Raw genomic sequence first — 19005 nt, 5'->3', positions numbered from 1 at the left:
AACTTTGTGATAGCTGTTTTTCGGAAAATAAATGCTGTCTAAAAAATTTTCAGTAATTTTTTAGATTTAGTTATGTACTGTGGTGATGGTTATACAGACGTCAAGTAGTAGGGATCCTATTAACCTTGATGCTTACTCTGTCATTCTGTTGCCAATTGGGAAGCAATACTCCTTGTGATTATTGTTCAGAAATGTCATTTTTGGATAATATAAAGCGTTTATTAATTTGCAAATCATAGTTGAAGTAAGCACTAGTGCAGCAAGCTGTAGTTATTTAAAAGAGTAGATTGAGAATATTGCATAGGTTTTACACAGGTATTTAAAATGTGCAAATGTTTCTGTAAAAATCTGAAAAAGGTGAAGGATGATGAACACCCTTCACATCTGAGCACATTAGCCAGATAAAGCATTGAATTGACAGTGAAGTCGTGGGTAGTAATATTTTGTTTGTCAAAGAAACTTTGTGTTTAATTAAAAACATCTGTATTTTATTTAAAGGATAATTTGCCCTCAAATAATGGAAAGCAAATGAGTGAGAAAATTAATGAAATGAAAGATTAGATTTTTTTACTGGGGGGAGGATAAATTTAATTTGTGGTTTTTTTCTTTATAAGAGAGTGATGGAAACTGGTGAATTTCTGGACATCCTGACTCCATAGGGGAAGACACAAGGCTATACACAGTATGTCTGAAAATTTCCTGAACTGAATTAAATAAAAATACAGATTTAAAGATAAATGAATTTACTCACATCAGCCCTCTACATAGAACCCATCTCTAGTTATACACTCATTGCAGCACCGGTAGAGCGTGTCAAACGCCCTGGAGAAATCACTTTGTGGGGTCGCCTTCAACTGCTTGGTGCAAGCCCTTTGGATGGCTGGAATGTTGTCGAAAAAGCAGACTTTCATCTTTAACTTGAGTTTCAGGAACAGAAAATAGTCTGCTGGAGCCAAGTTGGGTGGTGAATGTAAGACGGTGATTTGATTTTCAGCGTAATAACGTGTTAAAACTGTTGCCATGTGTGCTGAGGCATTGTTGTGCAAGAGCGTCCAACTGCCTGGATCCCAGTACCCAAACTGGATTCTATGAATGCGTCACATCAGGAGTTTCATTACTTCCAAATAGAATTTGGAGTTCACGGTTTGACAAATTCATGATGAATCAGGCCCTGTGAGTTGAAGAATGGAATCAACATCGTGTTCACTGTTGACTTTTGCTGCCTGCCTTTCGCTGGTCTTTATGCTTCAGGGCTCAACCAAACAGCAGATTGACACTTTGGTTGTGGATCATACTAGAAGGACCAGCTTTCATCCCCAGTTACAATTTTTTGCAAAAACTTGGGGTCGCTATCAGCAGTTTCAACCAATTCTTGAGCACAAGAAAGATGCACCTGTTTTTGTTCTTCAGTCAAGAAGTGTGGAACAAAATGAGAGCATACCTTTCGGCAGTTTATTTTTCTGTTAGAATTGTATGTACTGCATCTTTACCAATATTTAGCTCTTCTGCTATGGCCCAAAGGGTAAGATGAGGTTCGAGCAGGAGCATCCACACTTCCACAATGTTTTTGTCGTGAACAGCTGTTGATGGCCTCCCACTTCGTTCCTCATCATCAAATGACTCTCTAACATCTCTAAACCGCTTCCACCATGTGTATGTAGTATGAGATGTGGCTTCATGACCAATTGCTTGCTGTATCATAGAATAAGTTTCAACAAAAGATTTTTGAAGTTGAACACAAAATTTTATCGCACCTTGTTACATATTGCAAGCTCGCACAAGGCCACATGAACACAATGTACATGGTTGAATATAACTCGAGACTGGAGTGATAAAACGTGATGGAATTTTGTACACACAATCATCAGATATCGTACTACATAGTTCCTTGGTTGTCCGAGAGATGGCACTACTTGTATCGACTACAGAAATTTAGTTTGGGAACTTTTCAGACCTACTGTGTATGATTTATTGAAGTAGATAAGTAATAATGAAGTAGATGAAGTAGTTTAATGAAGTAGGTAAATATTTAGAAAAGTCATATGAGAAACCTTTTCAAGCTTTGTATTTATTTAATACTAAAAGTATACAAGAAGATATGATTAGGTTGTTACCATTTTTTGAGAACATTTTCAAAAATTTGGGGACATTGTAAAATGATGAGTCTGACATAATGAGCCATGTTTTTAATAAAGTATTCTTTAACACTGTTATTGAACATATCAACATTTAGAAGTTACATTAATCTTGATTTTAGAAATGGTCTGGGTACTAGAGTGTTGCCTCCCTTATAGATTTTGGTAACAGAGTGTTAGGAACGTTAATATAATATGTATATATGATTCTCAACTTTGAGAAAGTCTGCCACAGAAAAGTTTTTTTTATATTAATTTCAGTACAGTCATTGACATACCAAGGCTTATTGTCTGGAACATAATGGTTTTTTGACATATAAAGATTCATGACTGCTAACCCCATCCTGGCTTACAGGAGTTCCATTTCTGGAGAGGAGTTATATCATAATTATTTAGTCTTCGTTACCTTTTAACAATAATTTTAAATATCTCTTTGGATGAACAGACACAAAGTTCATTCACTATGTCGATGATACAGTGATACTTAGGCTTTACAATATTGTATGGAATAGTGAATGGTATTAAGAGTATATAACATTAAATTTAAACTAGTTAAAATCAAAATAATGGTAGAGTGTAAGAGCTGTAATGGTGGCAATTATTTTTGCATTAATAGAGGTTCATTTCAATATTGGAAATGTTGAATTAATCACCTGGTAAAGAATACTCAAGAGTTGTAAAGAAATTTAGTACATTTTATGTTGATCGTGGCTGATAGTAATTTCAAAGAAATTTTTATAGGGTAGAATGATTTAACAATTATTTTTTAACCATTATAGTTTAACATCATATGCCAATTTTATCATAAGCCAACAGAATTTATGTACTATGAATAGGTGAATACTGTGACTTGTAATAAGAGGGCTGATCCTTGGAAACAAATATTTAATTAAACATAAAAGTAAAAATTCATTCAGTATGTAAATTAATTGTTAAGTAAATTCAGTATGCAGAATGAATCTTTAAAATTATTTTGTATATAAACATAAGAAACTATATTTAGAAATGAATAATTTTAGTTAATAGATAAAAATAGTACTTACTTCTTGTAGAGTTCATTATAAGCTTAGATAATATCACATTAATTTCTTCTAAAAATTAAATGTTACTACTTGTCTACATTATTATGAGAAAATGGTGAATCATGTAGGCCTTTATAATAAGCGATTGTAATAATAACTTTTGTTTTTTCCTCAATTTGATTTATTATTATGTGTTTAGTACTGATATAACTATTAAAAATTTATTATTATTTACTGTTGTTAAAATTATTGTTATAACCATGCAATTTTATATATTGTTATTAAACAGACGTAGTTTCTTTGTGGACTCTTTTAAGTACAATGTAAGTAAACTTAAATCAATCTATCTAAACAAAGTATATCAACAGATGTGTATGTGTACATATTTTAGTGTGCTTGAATAATTATTATGGTGAATATTTTTAGGTGTGAAAGAAGGTGATTTTGTTACTGTGTATGCAGATGTCTCAAAAAAATGTTTAAAAGGATTTCTGAAATATTATGACGATCCTTATAAAAAATATATTGGTTTAGGGATTGCTAAAATGACAAGGAAATCATTGTTTGAAATTAATAGACAGCAAATGTAAGTTTGTATTTTATTTAATAGTGTTATTAATTTTTAGATCAGGTTATAAATTCTTATTACTTAAGATGCATAGTTCATATTCTTTCATGAATATTTGGTGTTAAAATTAATAAATTGTATATTCTGTTCTGTACGTAAAAGTAGATTATTAGCTGATCATAAAGTAATATTTAAATATATAAAATAAGTATATAAATATCACAATTCACTGGACATTGAAATGAAAATTATTTGACCACATATTACTTAGGTTAAAAAGAGATACAGAAACCATCTAAATTCCTCACCAAGCAAATCCTATTAAAAAAAAAAAACAAATGCATTTTGATCAACAGATCATCAAGCTTTGTACAGTAAACAATTGATTATGATAGAGGTCTGTTATAATACATACACAGAAGTCTGTTACAAAGAGTATTCAACCAATTTTTTTTTTCTTAAAAAGTATTTGAATGTGAGCAACTAAGCTGGTGGAACATATCACTAATATCTAGTGCACATGTTTTTTTTTTTTTTAACCTCATAGAGCAGATAAGTTGTAAGCAGTCATTGTGCCTGTTAGTCTAGCTAATGGTATGAGGATCATTCAAATATAAAAAGGAATTTGCTATGTGAATTGAGGAAGAACAATGAATTTGGTGGGGTACTGTGGGTAGTTAGTTGGTTATGTGTGGAGGGGGACAACTAACCAGCCACGCCCGTAGGTCATATTCCCATGTCATTAGCAGAATGTCTGAGCAGGGGGTACCATCGTTCTTTGCGCGACAAATTATAATTTCATTTCTCACCAATGAAGATGTTAAATCCTCTGAAATTTCGACTAGACTTCTACCACAGTTTGGAGATGTTGCCCTGTCAAAAACTCAACTGTTTGATTTGGCCAAAAAAATTCTGAAGTGGCTGTGATATAATGGAGAATGAAAGTCACAAATGCTGTCTGCAGACCAGTATCAATGATGACAACATTCAGGCTATTCGTGACATTGTAGAAGGTGACCACCACATAAATGTTACTGAAATTGCATCAGAGGTGGGCGTAACTGTTGGAAGTGCATACAATGTTGTCAGACACTCTTGGGTATTGCAAGTTGTGATGAGTTGGGTTCTATGTCTTCTCACTGAAGCACAGAGAAATGTCTGGAAAGACATATGTCAACAACTTCTGAATTACTTTGAGGAAGAAGGACCGGAGATGACCTGCAATGGAACGCGAGTCCACCACTAAACCCCAGAAAGCAAGAGAACAAGTATGGAGTGGTGGAAACATCGGCAGGGGGCACTGATCAAGGCCAAGAAACACTTGACAGCTGGGAAAGTTCTGACGGCTGTGTCTTGGGACTCAAAAGGTGTGCTGTTGATAGATTTTCTGCACAGGATAGTAAATGCAGCATACTAGTGCCAATTGTTGGATGATGTCTGCTTATTGCAGCATTCAATGCTGTCAATAGATTCACTATGTCCTCCTTCTCCATGACAATGCAAGGCCGGATACAGTAGCTCGGACTCTCAATAAACTCAGTAAAATTCACTTCACTTCTTGAACACCCACTGTATAGTGCAGACTTGTCACCATATGTTTTCCATATGTTTGGTTTGCTGAAAAAAACTTTAGGAGGAGAAAAAATTGTAGACAATGAATATTGTGTGTGTAATTGATTGTTGGGGCAACCATCTTGTTTTTTTTTGTTCAGGTGATCATGAAGCTACGTATCGGGTAGAGAAAATGTATTTTCTTTGAAGAAAGCTATGTAGAAAAATATTGGGTAATTTATTTGTAATTTTATCTTCTTCTTCTTTTTTCTGTTTAGCCTCCGGTAACTACCGTTCAGATAATACTTCAGAGGATGAATGAGGATGATATGTATGAGTGTAGTCTTGTACATTCTCAGTTCGACCATTTTTGAGATGTGTGGTTAATTGAAACCCAACCACCAAAGAACACCGATATCCACGATCTAGTATTCAAGTCTGCGTAAAAATAACTGGCTTTACTAAGACTTGAACGCTAGAACTTTCGACTTCCAAATCAGCTGATTTGGGAAGATGCGTTCACCACTAGACCAACCCGGTGGGTTTGTAATTTTATCTAATATCAGTAAAGCTATGTAAACAAATTCCAGTTTATATTTGAATGAGCCTTGTATTTGCATTTTTATTTTGTACGTAATGATGGAATGTGTTGAAGAATGTTTCTGTAAGTTCTGCCAAAAACTTGATAATATCTGAAGTGAAACAATCCACTAAGCAGGCTTTCAGAATGAAACTTACACAGGAAGTTATACAATTAAGAGTGGTATAACTGTTTTCAAAATGGTCAAACTTCAGTTAACAATGATCAGCCTACCAACAGGATGTCAACAAGCTGAAATCTAAACAACATATGCAGTTTAATAATCTATTTGTCTGCCAATCAATCAAGAAATTGCAAATGTCTTTGGGGTTAGTGATGGTTTTAATGGACAGTTTGAGTATGCACAGAATGGCTGTGGAGTTTCTGTCAATATCTTAGCTTCCTTAAGACCTCCAGTACAAAATCTTAGCAGGTACAACCTAGAAACCAAAGCTCAGTCTCTTCCACGGAAGTCACAGTAATCCATTAGGTCAAAGAAAGCAGGAATAGTGAAGAGGAAAGTGAGTGATGATGGCTGTTTTTTTCTTACTGCAATGGAGTTTTGTACTACAAATTTTTCAACAGAAGACCAAACTCTACTATTTCCAAGTTCTGGCTTATGTTCATGATACAGTTTGGTGCAAGAGGTTTAAACCAATGGGAATCATGGTAGTGGCAGTTGCATCATTATGATTACCCACCCATGTAATTTCTAATCCTATATTTTTTGGTCAGGTATGGAATTCCTCAGATTTGCCAGGCTCCTTACTCATCGTACGTGGCTCCTCTTGTGATTTCTGACTGCTGAATTAAGTTGGACTGCAGCTTTGAAAGATATTAGAAAAGGAAGCCATAACATAAACAACTTTTTTCATGGCCATTGACCTCATACTTTATGAACAGACCTAGTATATTAGAATTCTACATCTTCTGTTACTAATTATTTATTTGATTCTGCATTTGATGTAGCTTGTTGTTTATAGGTTAGTGAATATTCATTTATGTGTACCAAATGTATATTTTCAACAATGATTACTGTGTTGCATTACAAAACTACAAACATATTCACAAGATCATGCAGCAAACTAATTATGTTACTAATATGAGCTTGATCTTTCACCCCCATTAATCTTTGTTTATATTTAAAATATAAAAATATCTCCTTAGCTATAAAATATAATTTCAAATATCATTTGAGAACAGGTAGTTGTGGTACAATGGTATGAAGTCGATTGTGATAAAAAAAAAATTATTATTTTTAGGGAGAGAGAAAAGAGGATTTATTTTAAATAGTTCTATATGTAAAATTTATGTCCGTAAATGTGATCTCATTATATTTTCCATTCTATTGCATTGGACTTGTTTGTTACTAACATACTATTAAAAATGCATTTATACTAATGGATTAGTTTACATTTTTGTGTAAGTAAAAATAATTATTTAATATTTTACTGGAAATTTTTAATGCAGAAGTTTTATTTTTTCGATTTACTGTTTAAATGTGTGATTAAATATTGTTTTTATTACACAATCGTTTTCTTTCAGATAAAACAAATTTTTATTATATAAGTACTTGCTTTATTATCATTTTATTATCAACAGCAAACTATAATATTTTTTGTAGTGTGTGGTTGATTTGTAAGAAGATTATGTACTAATTGTATTAGTTTTTCTATTATAGTTTTAATTTATTAGTTTTAATGGTTTTTGTTTTCAGTATGTTAAATTTGAATCAATTAATGATGAATATTTACCTAAAGGCATTATCTTGTAAGTAGTTATTAATTCTTATTATTTTATTTAAACTAATTTTTTTTCATTGATGAGTTTATACTATTTAATAGTTTTTTCAAAAAACCAAACTGCATTTTATAAATACAATTAATGTATTATTATTCTTTTTAACTTAATTTTATCCATTTGAAATTGTATATTTATGGATATGCTACCTAATTTATCTTCACAATTCCAATGGCATATATTTGATAAGTGTCATTAACTTCTATTTATTTTTTTTCAGGAATTTTGATTCACTCTTTCATGAGAAGATATTCATTCCTATTTACATGCTTTAAATATTAGGTAATATATTTTTTTTTTTGTTCTATTTGAAGTAATTTTTTTATTTTCAGCAGTAAATAGTGTACATACATAAACATCTATGAGCATGTTTAAAATTATTTTAATTATATAGTTTTTTTAGTTTTATCTATATTATTAGCGTAATTTATAAGATAACTATTTTTGTTTTTAAACCAACATTGAGTTTTAGGATGTTTAATACATTTTTTAATCAATTTCAGATTTAGCAGCAGTGTCACCAACATCAAAAAACAAAAGATCTGTTAGAATTGTATTTAAAATATCAGCTGAAGTAAGAATTAGTTTTACCTTTATTTTAGTATTTTGAATTTATTTACTTTATAATGTGTCTCTAGAGACAGGTAGATGACATTTAATCACTTGTTAGAAGACTGATGAAGATAAGTTGAAATGAATAAATTTTGTGATGAATGTAAATGTCATTCATCAATAAAATCAGAAATGAATTACAATATTTTATTAAAAAGTAATAATCCTCATGTAGGATGTGATGTGCCTTTATCATTGTTATCATATATTATTATACAAATTGTAGAGAAAATTATTATTAACTATTAGTTACATATTAAAATCTAATGTTTAATGAAAATGTTTTATATAATTCAGGCAAATTGCTGAGACAGAGAGTTTGTTACCTATTAACATCAACTCTATTCAGTCATGATTTCAGTTTTTAATAAAATTATGAAAAGACTGGAGTGTACTAAAATAAAAATAAAATGTTTATTTGTGTACATTGCAAATGATTAACTAGTTGAAGTAACATAGTAATTACTATATCACACAATCTTGTAATTGTGTTCTTACAAGGATGAAAACTGTATTAAAAAACAAACAGAAAGTGATCATGTGTTGAGTAATGAAATAATTAATTAATCCATATTTATGGCATCTAGTTCAAAGTATATGCTATCACTACACATTATTTGTATCTTAACAATAAAACACAAATGGATACTGAAATTTCAAAATAACAGTGATTAAATCCTGATTGAAATAAGAATAATTATTTCTGTCATCATGAAGGATGTAGTTGGGTTTTTTGTAAACATTTTAACTGAACCTCCATTAGGATGTTACAGTTATCGAGAATACAGAAGAGTATATTCCAGGGTGGCACAGGGAAACGGGAGATTTTCAAAGTAGTATTGGCGGCCTGAAGAGTTGGTAGTAAAGTGGGAGTGGCATTCTTCTGTGCACAACTGCCTGGCATTTGGTAATCATAGACCGGGTGGCCAGGATATAGACCAGGTAGACCAGGATGTGGGTTGATACACAATGTGAATTTGCCGTGAAGACACTTTACAAGAATGGTGACAGTGTGATTGCTGTTCAACGGGAATTTTAACATCATTATAATTTAAGACATCATGGTCACATTCCATTTTGCCTTGCCATCAAGACATAGCATGAGATGGGTTCAACTTTAAAAAAGAAACCACCATGAAGTCAACAAACCCCAGAAAACAATGAAGCAGTTTGGATCTCAATTGGATGGAATCCACAATGATCGGCAAGGAAACGCTGCAGCATTGAACCTAAATCGAACAATTATCCGCCAAATACTCTACAGTGATTTGAAGTTTCACCCTTACAAAATTCAAGTTGTACAGAAACTGAAACCATCGTACTATGTGATCTCATGAATTCCCATGGAAGTGTTTCAAAGTTATTAAAAATTATTATTTTTAAAAAATGAAATTTTTTGTGTTGGAACAAATGGCATGCAATTTAATTTTTGTTTTCAATAATAAAACCAGTAAATTATATTTTTTTAACTTTTGTGAGAGATACTTCAAAATTTCCCGTTTCCTTGTGTCACTCTGTATAAGCAAAACTCCTTGTCAAGGACATGATGTTATATTTGAAGTAATTACATCTATCCAGCACCAACCCCTGTGAACTCATCATTAAGAAGAGTAGTGACCCACCCAAATGTCAGAATTAATGAAAATCCATCAACAGGCTTGAGTAGCACGCAATGATAGAAGAGTGCATGATTTTGTCAAGGTTTGACTAGAACCGAGGAGTTTTATGTCCATCAGCTACAACCTACAAGACATGCTAATGAGATTTTTTACCTTCGAATTGGTGTGCATTAATGATTATGATAGAGGTAGGTAGGTGATAATGGTAGAGGTAGTGTTAATGATTACCAGAGTCAATTGCCAAATATTACCAGTTTATATATATAGTTTCAACAGTTTTTAAAACCATTAAATCAAAATGTTTAGTTATTGCTGTATTAGAAGATAAGCAGACAGTAATATGAATGATTTTAGTAACATTACCAATCTATATTCATAATATGTACATATTATATCTAATATAATATTTACATTTATGGATTATGATTAAGTTATGGATTTCAATATAATTCCTTTTCGGGTAAAGGTATTGGAAGAACAACATCCATATGTATAATAAACCACTTGCTGCTAACATTCCATTCATTTATCAGTTTCATTACTGATCACTCTCTATTATGTTCCAGACAATCTAAATTTTAACTTGACAAATTTAAAATAAAAATTATATGTCGCTATAATACTTCAATTCAAGCAATTGCAATGGTTGAAGCTCTGTACAGTCCTAACATGGCCAGTAGATAAGCGGCTTCAAATGGTGTTTAAAAAAGATCAGGCAAGTGTAGGGAAAATGTTAGAAAAATAAACCTGCTATTAGTAGCGTCATATCTCCTGATTAATTTTCATACTCATTTTGAAAGTCTAAACCCATTTCTTGATTAGGATATTTAAGAAATTATGCTCTATTCAGATTGAGAATTTTCTTGTTGTAGTAGATCTTTGCGAAAAGAGGAATGTGTGTAAATAAATATATAGGCATAATATAGTATTAGATTGAGAAAAATGTTAATGTACGGTTTCATTATTTAGTAATAAAAAGGATAGTTCATGTATAAAAGTGTTGTATATGGATACTGATAGTTGATAAATCAAATTAAAATTTTTGATTTTTACTGCAATATGCAGAATGTTGATTTCAGTGACTATTTCAATGCATCTGATATGTGTCCAATCGCTCTTGTCATATGATAATTAATAAAAAGGTCCCAAGAAAGTTTAAGGATAAGTGCAACAGTGTTCTGTTTTTAGAATTAATTGGTTTGAGGGCTAAGGTATAAACTCTTTTAAAGTATCATTATTAGGTGATGTTAAACATAAGGCTATAGGTGTGAAGAATAATGTAGTAATAAAAATAATTTTAATCATAAAACCCGTTTGCTTGATATATAATTAATTAAAACCACAATAGAAAAATGTTCCGATCAAGAAAACGCATTGTATTTTTATTGTAATTATAAATAAATTAGGATTGTGTAGTTGTTATGGTGAAAGTCATTGTTATGCTGTTGATGACATCTTCTAACTTATGAATAGTTATATAAATACATTATTAAAACTAATTATTTATTCAATAATGTGATTACTGGGAATTTAAGTTAGTGTAAGGCCAGATAATAAATGTTAGTATCAGCTGTACTATTTTGGCTTGACACTAAATTAAAGTTTTCAGTAAATAACCTATTAAATTTTTTTTATATTGGATTGTAATTTTTGTTACCAGTATTTTAAATAATATATTAATGGTGTATACGATGTAATATTTATTAGTAAGAAATAATATTACCTTAATAAGTAATAGTTCTGTTTCAAATATATCTGGTTAACAGAAATATAATTTAAACAGAATTAATGTTAGCATTCTAATGTTTTTCTCGATTAAATGATGTATTTTTATAAGATTGATGTCTTGTTGTTTACCTTTTCTCTTTTCTCCTTTAATGGTGTTAGCCGATAAACCAAATTAATTAACAGATAATATCCTGTTAAAAATAAATATAATTTTTCTTATAAACATTATTTAAAATATTTATTGACAAAGTTTCTCATTTCATACATAATGTGATATAGATAGAATTTTTTAACCAACTCTGAAACTCCCCATTGAGAAAATATAATACCATTTCAGGTTTCATTCTTCCAATCATCCTGATGTGATCTGACAGTATGTCATACATGCCACATCTAGGGTTTTATATCAACGTAGGTCATTGTTAATAACTTATAATACTGACTTGGCTGTTGGTGATAATAATCTGTCATTAAACAAAATGAAATTTAAATATGTAAAATTTATTTGGTTTGTTATTAAAAACTTTATTAATACTTTTTTATAGTACAGTACATATTATGTAGTACTCTTCAATTATTCTATACAGATTTGTTTTTTATGAGTTTTCACCATGCTGTTTACTTCAGCATGAATAGAAGTTTCTCCAGAGAAAAATTCACATATTTTTTTTAAAAAACCACTAGTATATCCAACCTCATAAAATTAAATACATGTTTGTCAATGAACTGTGAGATTCACAACTTAAAATTTTATACCAATATTAATGAATTAAATTAGTCATCATGTAGAGTATTTTGTAACAGAACTTGCCAACCCAGCGATGTTTTTTTGGATCTAAGAGTATTTTCTATTTTGACTGCCAATTAAATTACATTTAAATAAAATTAATGAACTTGTAATAAGTAAGGAAAGGAAAAAACTCCATCTGATCATACATATCATCAATAATGTAATATATAAATAAGTGATAACTGCACCATAGATGCATTTTTTATTTTATTTTTTTATATTTGAATTAGACTTTTTAAGTTGCATTGATACTATAATTACTGATCACTAAAAAATATCAAAATTTGCATCCAGCATTCTTAACTGTAGTGATCTAACGGAGCCATTCCCTATTAATGTGTTAATTAACTATTATTTAAACTGTTTCAAAATCAAGAACAAAAATAAATTTTAAGATTGAAAGGCCAATTTAAATGCTCAATTTTGTTTTATTATTTGTCAGTTACAAGGTTCACATACTAGTAAAGCATTTTCAGTTTAAATTTACATAGAAAAAAGGAGTTGCTTAATTTTATTTTAGTTTGTTTGGGTTTTAATAAAATCTGGGTAAGAAGATTTATTTGTAGCTGTGGAGCTTTCAGTTTAACAAATATACTTTTTTCTTAAATTATCAATAAACATTGCAAAAAGAAAAAAATATTCCTTACGTAAATATTAAATTAAACACATCAATAGTTTAATATATTTTAATTTAGGTAAATCTTATTTCAAAAGAAAGTTTTTAACATGTATCAAGAAAAAGTGCAATTGTAAATTTGACACTGTAACATCAGATTTTCACATTGAAAAATTAAATAAACATTAAAAAAAATTTTATGTCCTTCATGAAAATATTTATTTAATTGTTGTTAAGCATGTCTGTGAAAAGTGTCTACAAAAGGCCTAACTCAAGCAGTCGGGAGTGTAGGAAGAGACCACCTTCATCCACTTCGGTGACGATTTCCACTCCCTGCACAGTGGTTTGAAAGTATTGAAATTGATAATTAGTAAAAGAGTAGTCAAAGGGGTTTGCTTATTCAACTGCAACTGCTCTAATAGTTGCAGATAGTTTATGGTTCAATCATTAACATTAGTATTTTTTCAAGTTTTCAAGAAGAATTTTTAAAAATGTACTATATATCTGATTAAAAAAACATCATATTTTAGTTTTATAAAGAAATTATGCCTGCACATTTTATTTTGAGCACAAAAGTAAATGCATGTAATGTGTATGACATTGATATGCGTAATGCAGGCTGATTATATGACTTATTCAGGTTTGAGAACCTTAGTTTCAAACTCATTTATTATTGAAAAGATTTTTTACATCAACCTTTCTCTTATGAAGATAATTAAAATACTACTAGCACTCAAGTGTGTTTACTATTTATTGCATTTTAACAAGTCTCCCTCTTCCCTGATGGGTTAAAATTAAAAAAAAAAAAATTATAAAATTGTATTTGGAATTAGTAGAACTTGTGGAAGGTGTTACCTTGCTCTATCACTGTTGTACATCATTTTTATTGTTATGAATAGGTTTGAGAACCTTAGTTTCAAACTCATTTATTATTGAAAAGATTTTTTACATCAACCTTTCTCTTATGAAGATAATTAAAATACTACTAGCACTCAAGTGTGTTTACTATTTATTGCATTTTAACAAGTCTCCCTCTTCCCTGATGGGTTAAAATTAAAAAAAAAAAAATTATAAAATTGTATTTGGAATTAGTAGAACTTGTGGAAGGTGTTACCTTGCTCTATCACTGTTGTACATCATTTTTATTGTTATGAATAGTGAATGATTTATGTCATTTGCATTTATCTCAATTTTTACAATTTTTTTGTAGAGGTATTGCTGTTGAAATGAAGGAAACTGTGAGTGGTGTTCCATCTTTCACTCTACCACCTGAGTTAGGATTACTTCAAAACTATCCATCAATTTTATGTAGTCATGTTCTAAACCCTCAAAGTGAAGATTTAATTTTAGATATGTGTGCTGCACCAGGCAATAAAACTACACACATTGCTTCATTAATGAAAGGAAAGGTAATTTCAATGTGAGATTTATTTTTATTTAAATTGTTGATTTTTTAATTTAGCAATATTATTGCATAAATATTTATTTTGTTGCTGAGGTTGTCACTGTAATTTCCTCGTAGGTTTTTTTTACTGCTATTTGTATAAATTTAAAATTTTTTGGCTATACATCTAATATGGTGGAAAGTAATATTCTTATAGGATAATTAACAATTAACCCACCGGTTTGGTCTAATGGTGAACGCATCTTCCCAAATCAGCTGATTTGGAAGTCGAGAGTTCCAGCATCCTGAAAAGTCAGTTATTTTTACATGGATTTGAATACTAGATCATGGATACTGGTGTTCTTTGGTGGTTGGGTTTCAATTAACTACACATCTCAGGAATGGTCGAACTGAGGCTGTATAAGACTACACTTCATTTACATTCATACATATCATCTTCATTCATCCTCTGAAGTATTATCTAAAAGGTAATTACCGGAGGCTAAACAGGAAAAAGAAAGAAAGGATAATTAAAATTTATATGTAAAAAGTAACATTTTGTTGGGGATTGTCATTTTTTATATCTCCTGTTTATAAAATAGCTTTTATGGTATGATGATATAACGCATGACAACTCAACCAACACAGCCATGTGTTGCTGTGTGTGTGACGCAACTGGCTGCACTTACTTTTGGTTACTTGACTAAAAACAAATAATAAAAAATGAGAAATGAAGTACATCACTTCTTTGTGGTGTTTGTTGAATAGTGCTAATTGTTTGCTCATCATTAGATCTCCATTGGAAAAGAATTGGAAAAACCAGACCGAATAGGTAATTGTTGAAAAATTTCATCAGGTACCTGGCAAAAGAACGGATTGCTGAGGGAATTTAATATTCCACCTAGTCTTTCCTGTGTTATGGTTTTGTTGTTCTTGTGTGATAAGGTTTCAGGTTTATGTAATGTTTTGTTTATTTAGTTTTATTTCCTGTTTTGTGTGATGGTTGCTTGTTGAACTCAACTTCTAACTTATCGGGTAGGTAGTTGTGTTTTTAATTTCAGTTCCTTCATGCTACTCAGTCTTGTTGAGACTGAGTAGCATGAAGGAACTCATGAAGACTCAATAAAGATGTGTTTTGTTTAAAAAGTTCTTTTTTAGTAGTACATCGTTTGATGTACTACTTATCATGTGGTATTCCCATAAGTGGCATCCTGACTGAGGCAAGAACAAGGCTGAGAGATGCCTTTTGTGAGGTTCTGAAGATGACCTTCGGTAAAGCCCATAATAGCTAGGTGTGGAGGGAATGGTGTGTCATGGCGACCAAAACTGCCACATGGAGGGTGTCTTCCCCTTCGGGGTCAGGATGTGCAGAATACTTTTTTTACCTGTACAAAGGATGGATAACCAGCAATAATTACTATTTTTAAAATGAGGGCCAACTGTTCTTAACACTTTGACTACCGACTATTACGATCAGAGTGACTCGGCTGCATTCGGGAGCACCACCCTCTGTGATCAGAGTAGTGGTACCTAATCATTTCTACTACTGTACTGTGAGTTTGGTGTACCTGAAGCGACTGTTTTGCTGTTGTGGTGTTATTGAAAAGTTGTGGTTTAGTACATATTATAGTCGGTTATGTATTTTTTCTTTAACACTGTACAGTTTTAGCTTAAAATGGATGACACACTAGGTCTTTCTGGACTCCACGCATGAACAAAAATTCTACTTCTGATTGAAATAAAATGTTAAATAGTGAAAAATTACTGCGATATTTAGAAGATAGTTAGAAAAATTTAGAAGACAGCAGTGATGAGTATTTTCCGGGTTCAAAAACTTTGAGTACCAGCTCTGTGAGTGAAGCTGAGGTTCTCAATGATAAAGCTGAGTAATGAAAATGTAAAGGTTAGAAATCAGTAGAAAGATGCAGGTACATTAAAGTAATTTATATTTACAAAACAACAAGAAATGCATATTCCAATTCCAATTGACGCCAAGCCTATAGACTTTTTTCAAATGCTTGTTGACAATTTTTTGCAACTATTGTCCAGTTTACTAATGAATATGCCATAGAAGTTTTGTGTTGTCTACAAGCAAAGATGAAATCCTATATTACAGATTGGAAGGATGTTACTCTTGTAGAGTTAAAAATATTTTTAGCCTTACTGCCTTACATTGACACCATTTCATTATCTTGTCTCAGTGACTATTGGATGACTGATCCACGTTTTGAGACACCAGTTTTAGAAAGTACATGTCCTGAAACAGATTTTTTTTTTATTTTTAGGTGTTTACATTTCTCATCTGCCAGCAATAATGCTGTTGACTGTCTACAAAAGATAAGGCTAGTAATAGACTTTTTTAATAATAAAGTGATAAAGATTTATTACCCAGGCAAAGAATTATCTCTAGATGAGTCCATGGTTCTCTGGCATGGTCATTTAGTATTCCACCAATATATAAAAAACAAGCGTCATTAATTTGACATGAAATTGAATATAGTAACTGAATCAAATGGTTTGGTCCTTAAAATTCATGCACATAAAGGGGCTACAGACATTTCAGGTGGTTACTAGTCATTGAGAAAAGGTAGTGATGCATTTATTGCAAGAAAATCTAGGTAATGGTCGTGTAGTGTGACAATATAATTTTGGTAGCATGGGTCTAGCTACCAAATTACTTGACCAAGACACATGCTGTATCGGTACTCTTAGAACTGATGGGAAAAATAATCCACAAGATTTAATGTCCAAAAAACTAAAAAAAGAAGAACACAAATCATGTTCTGTAATGGAGTTGACATTGACAAATGTCATGACAAGTGTACTACTGTTAATTCTATTACCACTGATTTTGGGAATGAAATGGGCCTTTTCACAAACAAAAGAGGAACTGTGATGGAGAAGTCAGTAGCTGTATTAAATTAAAATAAATTTATGTCTGGAATAGATGGACAAGATCAAATGATGGTGTAATACCTTTGTAGTAGAAAAACATTCGATGGTACAAAAAACTTTTTATCCATATTTTACAACATTTGTTAAAGCATACTTTTTATGTTCTAAGTACGTTGCATGGTCATTTTTATGATTTCGACTAGAAATAATAAGAAGCTGGTTATCCTTTGATATGGCACTAAATATCCATCCAGTTGCCAAAACTGCAGAAAATGGTACCGCCCACTGCATCAGTAAAATTGAAAAAACAGTAAGATTCTTTACTCACAATTTTTCACTCGCATCCAGTTTTATTATAAGTATTTCTTATTCTTATTTAAAATCTATTCTGTTTTTTTTTTTTATATTACTATTATGTTTATCTATATATTTACTGTATGTGTGATTAACCTTCCACAGATGGATAAGAGTACCTGACTGCATTGTCAGTTAATCAGCATTTTAAATAATTCATTATCCTCAATTAAAAGAGTACTATTGTCATGTATAAAAGATTATGAAAAATTACTATTCATTATTATAATATTAAAAAAAAAAAATAGCAAAGCAGTTTCTTAATTTTTGAAGTATGTTAAAAAGTATTCTTTTGGAAATTTTGGGCTGAAATTTTATTGTTTGTATTGGATTTCATGTCTGTAATTTTTCTCATTTTTGTTTATTTTGTAACATTTTAACAAATCTCTTTATTTTTATTGTGCAAAGAAGTTTTTGGAAATTTTGATTTATACCTAATGAAAATGTTACACTAGTGACAGATTTTATATAAATTCAGTGTTTTCAGTTTTTTTTTGTTTGTGTGCTTTAAAAATTTTACATTTTAAAATTTCTTTCAGCTATCTTAAACTGGTTATTTTCACTAAGTATTTTTCACATTAGATTGGCAAACAAAAAAATATAAGAAGAAAAGACCCATTTCTAATGATTCATATTAAAGAAAAAAGTGAATTCACATTCGAATGAGTTCCAAAACCCCTACACGTTGGATATAGTAGTACAAAATTTATATATTCAGTAATTTTGTTACTTAGTTTCTTATATAGAATGATTTAACACTTATTATGTATGTCAAAGGATAACGTATGTCTACGGAATAATATTATTCGATTTGTTTCTCCCAACCCAACAAGACCAAAGAACCAAATATACTAAATTATTCAAGATATAGTAATTGCACTATTTAAGTGAACTTATCTCATCTATCACAAAATTTTGTTTCATATATAATAAAAGTACAGTCATTATTATTATTGCAATTCACATATCTCCTTTATTAAATCATTGTTTAATATTATTTTATTATGTTATATATTAAATCAGCATTTTTTCCAGTACTTTTAACTTGTGTCTGTTCTGGATTGAATACCAATTAATGGTCTTAATCAAACCAATTCTATATTGAAGACCATTTTGGGGTGACAGACCTTAGTGTCTTAATTTATGTATTGTTTTTATTTTACAGCTTTGTTTGTTTCTCACCTAGTCTCTTCTCATTCTTTATTATTTTCTTAGAATGGAATAAAAATGTTATTTTTATAATAGATACACCCTTACTTAAAATTATTTTTATCTGATGTAGTAGGAGTGTAGCATGAAAATTTCGTAAAGGGGTCAGTCTGTGTTAATTACCTATTGTAAATAAAACAAT

At 30.6% G+C, this 19005-nt stretch overlaps 1 protein-coding gene across 4 annotated transcripts in view; it reads left to right on the top strand.

Moving 5' to 3' along the window:
- The window catches only part of LOC142334493 (tRNA (cytosine(72)-C(5))-methyltransferase NSUN6-like), a 43277-nt gene that overhangs the window by 11341 nt on the left and 12931 nt on the right, over positions 1-19005 (top strand). For all 4 annotated transcript variants that reach the window (XM_075382569.1, XM_075382568.1, XM_075382570.1 and 1 more), the window contains exons 4-5: positions 3584-3743; positions 14232-14430. In XM_075382569.1, the coding sequence (XP_075238684.1) occupies positions 3584-3743; positions 14232-14430 (359 nt within the window). The remainder of the gene's footprint in view (positions 1-3583; positions 3744-14231; positions 14431-19005) is intronic.

This window comes from Lycorma delicatula, chromosome 1, assembly GCF_047948215.1.
Source record: "Lycorma delicatula isolate Av1 chromosome 1, ASM4794821v1, whole genome shotgun sequence".
Taxonomy (NCBI): domain Eukaryota; kingdom Metazoa; phylum Arthropoda; class Insecta; order Hemiptera; family Fulgoridae; genus Lycorma; species Lycorma delicatula.
Note: the sequence above shows the minus strand (reverse complement) of the source record. Positions and strands in the feature narration are given on the sequence as shown.